Source organism: Xyrauchen texanus, chromosome 33 (assembly GCF_025860055.1).
Source record: "Xyrauchen texanus isolate HMW12.3.18 chromosome 33, RBS_HiC_50CHRs, whole genome shotgun sequence".
NCBI classification, from domain to species: domain Eukaryota; kingdom Metazoa; phylum Chordata; class Actinopteri; order Cypriniformes; family Catostomidae; genus Xyrauchen; species Xyrauchen texanus.
Genome location: NC_068308.1, coordinates 4,011,036 through 4,021,518, shown reverse-complemented (window position 1 = coordinate 4,021,518; position 10,483 = coordinate 4,011,036). Strand labels below are relative to the sequence as shown.

At 38.0% G+C, this 10,483-nt stretch overlaps 1 protein-coding gene across 2 annotated transcripts in view; it reads right to left on the bottom strand.

Annotated features, from left to right (window-relative positions):
* Positions 1-347: 347 nt before the first annotated feature.
* LOC127626530 (breast cancer type 1 susceptibility protein homolog) overlaps positions 348-10,483 on the bottom strand; it is a 28,930-nt gene continuing 18,794 nt past the window's right edge. For both annotated transcript variants that reach the window (XM_052102394.1, XM_052102395.1), the window contains exons 19-21: positions 8,915-8,985; positions 8,729-8,789; positions 348-642 (exon numbers count right to left, since the gene is read on the bottom strand). In XM_052102394.1, coding sequence (XP_051958354.1) covers positions 548-642; positions 8,729-8,789; positions 8,915-8,985 — 227 coding nt within the window. In that variant the 3' untranslated portion in view covers positions 348-547. The remainder of the gene's footprint in view (positions 643-8,728; positions 8,790-8,914; positions 8,986-10,483) is intronic.

The window sequence follows — 10,483 nt, the reverse complement described above, 5'->3', positions numbered from 1 at the left end:
AACCAGATGATTATGGCACACCTAAGCCTATACCAAATGTTTCTGTCCAAGGCTGACTATAAATGATGCCATGCACTGCAGCCTACTGTCCACACGGTATCAACATCCTCACCGAACTGCTTCCAGAGCCGTCTTATAGGACTGTGGAGATTTGACACTTCCCTTCCCTCAAAGTTTGCATCAACCATTTCATCTACTTTCTGACTGTTTTTAGTGTCATGGTCAGTACAATTCCTCTAACTGTGTGGTAAAAAAGATCCCTGTTTATTTGGTTGTTTAGATGTGTGCATTTGCAAACAAGTGATGCAAGATGAAGACTAAATGAAGAATTCTTGTTTGTAGTCAGATGGATTTATAATCTCAGAACAGAATATTATGTAAAATGTATGTATACAGACAGTATGTATAATGAGTTTTACTATTAAATGCCCTTTTCGGAATCAGAATTATAGCAGAAAAGCATTCAGACAGAACAAGTGCAGTGTCTGGTAATGTAGATACTCAGAAGAGAAGCAACACTGAAATTAGCAACACGCTTTAAAGAGGTTTATGGTCTGTAGTGCTCTGGGTTCTGAAGAGTGTAGGTCGCGATGGAGTCCAACAGCCAACCACGACTGACAACTACTGCCTTCTGCTGAAGAGCTGAAACATGATGAAGAGGAAGAGAAGAGGAAAAAAAATCAGAAATTGGAATTTAAAACATCCTCAAAGAAATTCTTAATTGTGAAGTGTGGCCCTGTCCTTAATGGCACACTTGCGGTCCCATTTTAGGTTTCAGTAGGGTGCTGATGAGTCTATGCAACATTTCATTAACAAAGTGTGGACACGGAGGAGAACCACAAGGCCTTAGGGCACCATTTGGGACAAGACCTGCAATTTTAGCACCAACAAAAGGAACTGCAAAAATACAAAATGGTTGGACAAACTGGTAGTCCCATCCCAAACTCATACCACTGAGTTTGTGAAGAAGTTGACACTTGCACAAATTCAAACACTCGGACCACCTAAACTAACAGAGAATGTTTTGATAAAGGCCCAGAGTGTCACAGGTTTATACTTCTTCAGGTTTAAGGTGACTTGCTTAAATGCCTTAAACATACTAAGCACAAGTACATGAACACAAACGATCCTAGTTATGCAAGCACATGTATTGAAGCCAAGCTGAACAAATGTCTCAATTTCAACATACTTTTTGAATCCATCAGTTGAATGCATCAGCACATGACCACCTCCACGGCAAGACATCAACGGCATATTTACATTATAGCCTTCTTGGCCCACCCACTGGTGCTCAGTTGGTAAACTGATGAGAGAATAGGGCAAATACTGCTCCTACACACTTAAAGGAACTATTGGGGATGGTTTACCCAAGACACGATTTTGGGCTCATCTGCACTATTTCTAAAATAGTTTTTGCTGTTTTGAAGAAGAGAATGCCCCCTGGACACGTCATGGGTGTATTCTTGTACCCATTGGTGCTATGTATTAATTGTAGGTCTGTGTAAACCTGCACTAGATGGGCGTTTTGGACCACTGGGATGTGTCTTGAGCGATGAGCCCTGCGTTTTAACCCTGGAATGCATTTGTGGGTCAAATTGAATGGCCGTTGTCTTTTTGACAATAATTTTACATGAAGTGGACTTTTTCATTTGCCACTCCAAGTATTCCTCAATTAAAGTGTCTTGACCACGTGAACTGAATTTTTAAAGATCATTTACATCACTACTGCTAAAATGCATAAATGTTTACTATTGTATTCAATGAATTTCACACAGGTATTTTTATCAGTTTCTATTTGTTTTTTAATTAAATATATGTTAAATACCATGTTCAAGTATAGCAAGTTGTCATTCAGCTAATACTTTTATCAAAAGTGCAAGACAATACACGCATCACAGGAACAGTCCACATCAGTGTCAGAAAATTACCTTTAAAAAAAAAAAAAAAATTATTAAGAGCAATATTTTCCTGGGGATTTGATTTTCAGTGGCACTTTGACCTGTTGACTTCCATTGTGAATGTATAAATTTTTTTTACCCTAAAAATCCAATTAACAGTAAATTCAGATTTTATGCCATAATATGTATAACTTAGGACAATATCAAGAGTTGTATCAGATATAATAATAATAATAATATATATTTTTTTAAATAATTCATTGTGAGGGTGTTTTTTTGCCCCCACGTTTTAAATATCTGGTGCATTTTTGTCTTTTCTTTGTGGCACTTTTGCCCCAAGCAAAAAATATCTAATCCTGGTCCCCATGGAGCAACATGAGATAAGATAAGTAGTTTTATAAAGAATAAGCATTAAGATTTCACCTGGATGTTTTTTCAACCCAAAAATGCATTTAAGGGGGGTAAGGTTGCATATGCATTCTATGGTTAAGATGCTGTCTGAAGATAAAACCAGGTCAACATTTTAAAAAAGCATGTCTCATTCTGCTCCATTCCACTGCACTTCCTCTGGCTGCAAGAATGCATTGTGTAAATAGAGATGGAGCTTTGGCCTCTTTTGAAGCATCCCAACATCATGAAACAAGTTTAACAACATTCCTGATCTTGTCAGCGTGGGATTATGTGTGCGTTTGACACATTTCAGCATGAATTGCTTGTGAACCTGAAACAATATGATGCAGGGTTTGCAGAGAAACTGTTATTGAATATAGGGCAGTAAAAAAACAAAAAAAAAAAACAAAACTATACTGGACACAACAATAAGCCCAAATGCAAAACCTAAACCCGGCATTTGCATTGATGTCTTAAAAGAGCATTTCATTCAGAAAGCCAGACAAAAAGTAGAAAATTGTAGATCTGTTGAAAAGGGTTGCAACGGTATGAGATTTTACGGTATGATAACATTCTCACGGAAAATATCACGGTTATATGGTATTACACAATTAGTATTATCAGTGAAAACAGAAGGGTTATTTTATTTATTTATGAGCAAACACTTTTTTTATAATTGAAACCATTTATTTTATTGAAGTATGTGTAAAAAAAAAAAAAAAGTCTCCCTTTTGAAAATAAAATAAATAGAAAAAAATAAGAAATCTAACAGAATTATAAACATGATAAAAAATAGCATGTAACTATAACATGTTACATAACTAAAGCATGTTAGTTTACATGTTAGCATAGCATGTTAAATTAGCTACTAAATGAAAAATAACATCAGCTGTGTGAGCTTTTAAAGTAATGTCCTATGATTATTAACAATTAAAATATATAGTATTTGTGCGACAGCGAGGCCAGACTGCTCCTGTCTGTAGCATTAACTCAGTGGTTCTAAACTGGTTTTGCTTCAGGACAGATTTTACATTGGACATCAAGTGTCGACCTGCCATAGATTAAACATAACCTGTATTTAATGTATCCTCAGTCGCATTTCCTTTTACAGGTGAAACTCGAAAAATTAGAATATCGTGCAAAAGTTCATTAATTTCAGTAATTCAACTTAAAAGGTGAAACTAATATATTATATAGACTCATTACAAGCAAAGTAAGATATTTCAAGCCTTTATTTGATATAATTTTGATGATTATGGCTTACAGCTTATGAAAACCCCAAATTCAGAATCTCAGAAAATTAGAATATTGTGAAAAGGTTCAGTATTGTAGGCTCAAAGTGTCACACTCTAATCAGCTAATTAATCCAAAACACCTGCAAAGGGTTCCTGAGCCTTTAAATGGTCTCTCAGTCTGGTTCAGTTGAATTCACAATCATGGGGAAGACTGCTGACCTGACAGTTGTGCAGAAAACCATCATTGACACCCTCCACAAGGAGGGAAAGCCTCAAAAGGTAATTGCAAAAGAAGTTGGATGTTCTCAAAGTGCTGTATCAAAGCACATTAATAGAAAGTTAAGTGGAAGGGAAAAGTGTGGAAGAAAAAGGTGCACAAGCAGCAGGGATGACCGTAGCCTGGAGAGGATTGTCAGGAAAAGGCCATTCAAATGTGTGGGGAGCTTCACAAGGAGTGGACTGAGGCTGGAGTTACTGCATCAAGAGCCACCACACACAGACGGGTCCTGGACATGGGCTTCAAATGTCAAACGTCTTACCTGGGCTAAAGAAAAAAGAACTGGTCTGTTGCTCAGTGGTCCAAAGTCCTCTTTTCTGATGAGAGCAAATTTTGCATGTCATTTGGAAACCAAGGTCCCAGAGTCTGGAGGAAGAATGGAGAGGCACACAATCCAAGATGCTTGAAATCCAGTGTGAAGTTTCCACAGTCTGTGTTGGTTTGGGGAGCCATGTCATCGGCTGGTGTTGGTCCACTGTGCTTTATTAAGACCAGAGTCAACGCAGCCGTCTACCGGGACATTTTAGAGCACTTCATGCTTCCTTCAGCAGACAAGCTTTATGGAGATGCTGACTTCATTTTCCAGCAGGACTTGGCACCTGCCCACACTGCCAAAAGTACCAAAACCTGGTTCAATGACCATGGTATTACTGTGCTTGATTGGCCAGCAAACTCGCCTGACCTGAACCCCATAGAGAATCTATGGGGCATTGCCAAGAGAAAGATGAGAGACATGAGACCAAACAATGCAGAAGAGCTGAAGGCCGCTATTGAAGCATCTTGGTCTTCCATAATACCTCAGCAGTGCCACAGGCTGATAGCATCTATGCCACGCCGCATTGAGGCAGTAATTAATGCAAAAGGGGCCCAAACCAAGTACTGAGTACATATGCATGATTATACTTTTCAGAGGGCTGACATTTCTGTATTTAAAATCCTTTTTTTTATTGATTTCATGTAATATTCTAATTTTCTGAGATTCTGAATTTGGGGTTTTCATAAGCTGTAAGCCATAATCATCCAAATTATATCAAATAAAGGCTTGAAATATCTTACTTTGCTTGTAATGAGTCTATATAATATATTAGTTTCACCTTTTAAGTTGAATTACTGAAATTAATGAACTTTTGCACGATATTCTAATTTTTTGAGTTTCACCTGTATGTTGCATAGTTTTGTTCATGGTTTTCAAGTACAAGGACATGCATCAAGCGACATTATTTTTGTTGTTGACGTCAACAACAAAATCTACAGGAAGTTTCTCTCCCCTTTTTAAAAATTGAAGAGCATATTTATTATATGAGCCCATTATTATCCCGTTTGTTTCCTAATATTACATATTTATACACATATTACACAGAATGAAAGGCTCCTTATTACCATGGTTAAGTCAGTGTGCTAGTCTTAAATAATAGTAATAATAATAATAAAAAATGAATGTATTTATGAAAAAGAAATACTAGCTGAAACACATCTTGAAACTTTAACTAAAACGGCCACTGTTGATATAAAATGAGGTCTAATAGATTCTACCTTTAGATTATTTCATATGGAACCATAACTTTTTGTCAAAATATAACAGTTACTTTTACTCATTTTCAATTTGTAAAGGTGATGTGTTTAATTATTAATATTTTTAACTATTTTGGTAAAGGGGCCACATCTGGCTGTAAGCAGTGCATACGGGGCCACATTGTATTACTTTTGAGATACAATGTTCTGTATTGATTTGGTTTTTGTATCTTTTAAGCCCAGAAATAGTTGTGTACTCAATTTTCTGAAGTGTATCTGTGACTAGTGAGACTATTCTGCAATTGCCTAAAGTATTTTATTGCTCTACATATGTAGATACTTTTCTATCAGGCGTTAAAAAACTGAATAAAGGCTGAGCATATAAATTAATTTCACCATCTCTACTTCCCTGTTAATTTATTATTCAAATTTAACAATCTCTACATCAGGGGTCTGTTTTAATAGCCTGTGGAGACGCGTGATGGCCCAATGCAAGTTAACTGAAATATCCAATGAAAAAAATGCTTTTACGATAAATGAGCCGCGGGCCGTAAATTGCCCATGTCTGCTTTAGCTGTTTGCGAGATTATCATTAAATCTGCCTCAGCAGTCTTAAATAGTCGATCACTTGGGCGGCCGCCGAAATATCTTCAATGGGAGAACATGGCATTGCTCTTTCCCTGCTGTCCGTGACCCAGTCCGAATAGACCAGTTGAGAAACACTGCTTTAACTCACACACACACACTCATGTCAGATTCCATCACCTCGCTTCTCTCTGACATTTTCTCCGCTGCGTGTGTGTGTGTGTCGCAAGTTGACGCGCCTGACAGGCAGACAAGGAGGAAAGGAGATGCGCATGTGAGATTCTCCGTCCGATTGCATTTTTTTCTCAATACCGTAGATAAGCAAATGTGCATGGTATGATAACCGTCAATTTTCAAACCGTGGTATACCGTGAAACCGGTATACCACTGGAACCCTACTATTGAGTAGATCTATTGATCATGATCATTAAAAACATTAAAAAGTGGACCTCAGGGAAAGTAATAAAATAAGAAAAAAGTATGTCATGACACGAGTAGATCTGATTCCTTTTGCAGACTAATTAAAAAAAATGCATGACATGTTCTTGGAAAATGTCTCTACACGAACAGATGTTGGTAATTTTGATAATAACTGCATGCTGGTGTCTTCACGTTGACTGATCTTAACTGGCTGTTTGCTGCGGACCTCAAGGCAGGTGGAGCTCCAGGTCAAACCTACCGATGACGTGGACCAATGGAATCAAGGAGTTTAGCAGCCGAAAGAAGTTTTGCTAAAAGACGAGCTGTTCCGAACCACCGGAACAAACACAAAAACACCTTTTTGGCCAGATTTAGTTCTAATTGACCTCGTTCTTTAAATTATCGGGAACTTAAGGCTGTCCAATGCTAGAGGAACATGTTCATAGTTCATGTGATATACTCCACCTGTGGTTACTCTGCTAGGTCACCTGTGTAAACTTAAGGCGAACTGACATGCATAACCACAACACCAGTTTCTTAAAATTCATAGCAAAAATTGCTCAGTAAAGCAAGAGTGTGTGTTCTGGGAGAACAGTGGGACTACTGTGCATGTTCTGAATCAATACTGGCCAGGAATAGGCAGCAGAATTCAAGCAGAGTTCATCAAATATTCATCAGGAAGCGCTGATACATAGATAATCCATGAACACATTGAGGGTTTCTATTTGAGAAAGAACACATCTCTATCTATCTCTCTCTCCCTCTCTGTGATATTATATCTGAGGTAAGGATGACTGCAGACTCAGCCTCAGACAGCACACTGACAGATCCTTTACTGACCAACTTATGCATACTACCGTAATTTCTGGACTATTGAGCGCACCTGAATATAAGCCGCACCCATTTTAATTTTTTTTTTTTAAATTTACATTTTTAAAGAATTTAAAAAAAAATTATTATTTTGAACATAAATATGTCGCACATGTCTATAAGCCGCAGGTGCCTACCGGTACATTGAAACAAATGAACTTTACACAGGCTTTAACGAAACACGGCTTGTAACAAAAATAAATAGGCTTTAACGAAACACGGTGTGGCAGCAGGGGCGTGGTCAAGCGCCCGTCCGGGAGAGAAAAGCGGTAAGGGCACTTACATTAAGTGCTGAAAACTGTCACACGGGCACCAGTGAGACAGTTTTCAGCAGGGCACTTGACGTTCCAGGTAAGGCTTTTAATGGCCACAGCAATGTTTACAATCAATTTTATAAAGTTTCTCAATTCTTGGTCTTCTATGCGCCAACACTAGACTGACGTGTGTCTGTCTGTCACTCACTCACTCACTCACTCACTCACTCACTCACTCACTCACTCACTCACTCACTCTCTCTCTCTCTACTGACTTTTTATGCTGCTCTCCCTAGGCTTACTGAAACAGGTGTTAGACATTAGCTCAGGTGTAAGCGCCCTTACCGCTTTTCTCTCCCGGACGGGCGCTTGACCACGCCCCCGCTGCCACACACGGCTTGTAACAAAAAATAAAAAATTAGCAGTAAACAGTAGCCTAGCAAGAAAGTCATTGGTCACTATCTTCCTCCTCTTGTGCACATGAAACCAATGAAGTCATCTCCTTCGGTGTCGGAGTTGAATAGCCTCAGCTTTAGTTGTCTTTTTGCACAATTCATCACGCTGCTGTTTCCAACGTCTCCCGTGCAGCAGCTCTATTTCCTTTTCCAACAGCCAGATCAATCGCCTTCAACTTGAAAGCTGCATCATATGCATTTCTCCATGTCTTGAGGGTGACAAAATGACTACCGTAATCAGAATGATGGGAAGTTTGAGCACGCTCGATTTAATCTAAACAGTAAACAAAAAAGTTGTTTGACCTTAACCCGTTCGGCAATTTCATTGGTCTAATGAAAGCTTCATGCCGCCCAAAAACTGAGCACGTCACAGAATGATTTTTTTTTTTTTTAAATAAAATTTGAAAGCGGGAAAAATCCATATATTAGCCGCATCGTTGTTTAAGCCGCGAGGTTCAAAGCGTGGGAAAAAAGTTGCGGCTTATAGTCCGGAAATTACGGTACACACAAAAATTTAGCTTTTAAAAATTACAAACTCAAGTCTGATTGGCTGGTTTTACACAATTCAGTGCACCAAGTCAGGGTGCACACGTTTGGATTTGTCAGTCATATTTACAAGATACCGGGGCTGTTCCTTTGATTTCAGTTAAAGGTGGCACTTAAAAACAAAAATTTAAGCTGGTCAATACATCTCAGTCAGATGGTCTCTTCCTGGCAGTCCTTGACCAGAATAAACCGTAATGTGAACCATAACACTAAGAATCAAAAGTCTGGTTGTGTGAGACTAGGAAAACTGCAACTGTAGCATTTGATCACATGTTCAATCACTCACCTCTGTAGCATTCTACATCATCGTCAGGACTGGGCTGAACCACCACCAACTGACAATTACCCTAAAATACACATTAAAATGGTTTGTTCAGGTTGAATTTATAAGTGAACTATGGGAGTACTATTAAAAAAGAAATCACACGTTTATTTTTGGAATAGTAGTCCACTGACAGGAACTTTTATTTACCGGTGTTGAAAACATGAGAGGGTCTGTAACTACTGCCGCCCCACACATCTCCACCATCACCTCCATCTGACCTGCACACACAAACAAACGCAAAGAAAGGTTTATGTTAAACGTAAGTTAAATGGAAGTATGGTATTTAAGTTTTCCCATTTACACACAAACTACAACATTCAAGATTATAAAGAGCTTTTTATTTAACACAGTTAATCATAATATTCTGTTACAGATATTACCATGTTGTTACCATAAATTGACAATGGCGCCATGTAGCAATCTGATATTTCTAAGTAACAACCGCACAACTGGGGATTAAGTCATATCAGACCGGTCGGTTATCTTGGATTCCTGCTTCCTGATGCTCTACAAGTAAGCTAATAAAATATTTTGAGCTGTGTTAAAAAAACACATGCGCTAATTGTTTTAAATCGCGATTTACCGTTACTACAGCATAAACACTGGTCGGAGCATGGCAGAACCTTTGCGCTTTGTCCGCCCAAACTCATTAAACCGACGCACACCAAAAACACACAACAGTGATGAAATAATGGAGAAAGGACCTCTTGATGCTATTTGTTGAACAAAATAAGCCCAGATGAAACTTGTAACAGAAATCAAGTACTTTGCAGCCTCTGTAAGGGGCAATTTAATTACCACAGAAGCATGTCAAGTCTTAACTATCACCAAAACGCAGAATGATAAGTTTTTTTCATGTGGAGTTCAAAGCGGCATTGTTGCCCTGATGCGAATAGTGAATGCGAATCGGGAATGCGGCTCCACGATTGATGTAGAAAAAGCAGGTAGCCACAGCCTCTGGCCGATTAATATAGTGAAGAATTAAAGTTTTAATGTGCATTGCAATAAATATGCAACCTATATGGGGACTAGTTCTTCAATTTGTCAAACTCTCACTTAGACTTTGGGAAATGTTTATTGAATTGGTACTATTTTAGCACATTTCTATCTTAATATTGTGGAAGGCTTTTTTGGGGGGGAAATGCTAATTAAGCATTATATTGTTGCATATTGTTTTGTCTTCTTTCCCAAGGAAATAAATGCATTTTGACAGGAAAAGAATAAAGAGTAAAATTTCAGCACTTACAAAATAATCGATTAAATCGCAATAAAACTTTTTTACTGATAGCACTAAAAATATTTAAACTCAAACTAATGTTTCATGTCCATTTATTTATTTCAGGTATGTGATTCTTCTGGATTAATCCTGAATTCATTTGTTTTAACTAAAAATGTGACCAAAGTATATCGTGTAAATCTGCAACAAAAAAAAAGGGGGTGTGCTAATATTTAATTGGGGGTTAATATATTATCTAGAACTTCCTGTCCTTTGCATTCTCGATAAGCACTTTTCAGCAAAACCAGTGTCATTCAAACTTCCCTCGGATGACACCACTGCTACTTGAGTCCGAGGTTGCTGATTTTGCCGTCAGGACATCATTCAAGTAAGATGTGTTTCCATTAATCAAGAGAAACAAAATGGGGTTGAACCATTCCAACAGTTGCTAACCAGTAAAAAATTATTATTTTTAAACAAAAATCGCAGTAGTTAAGGGG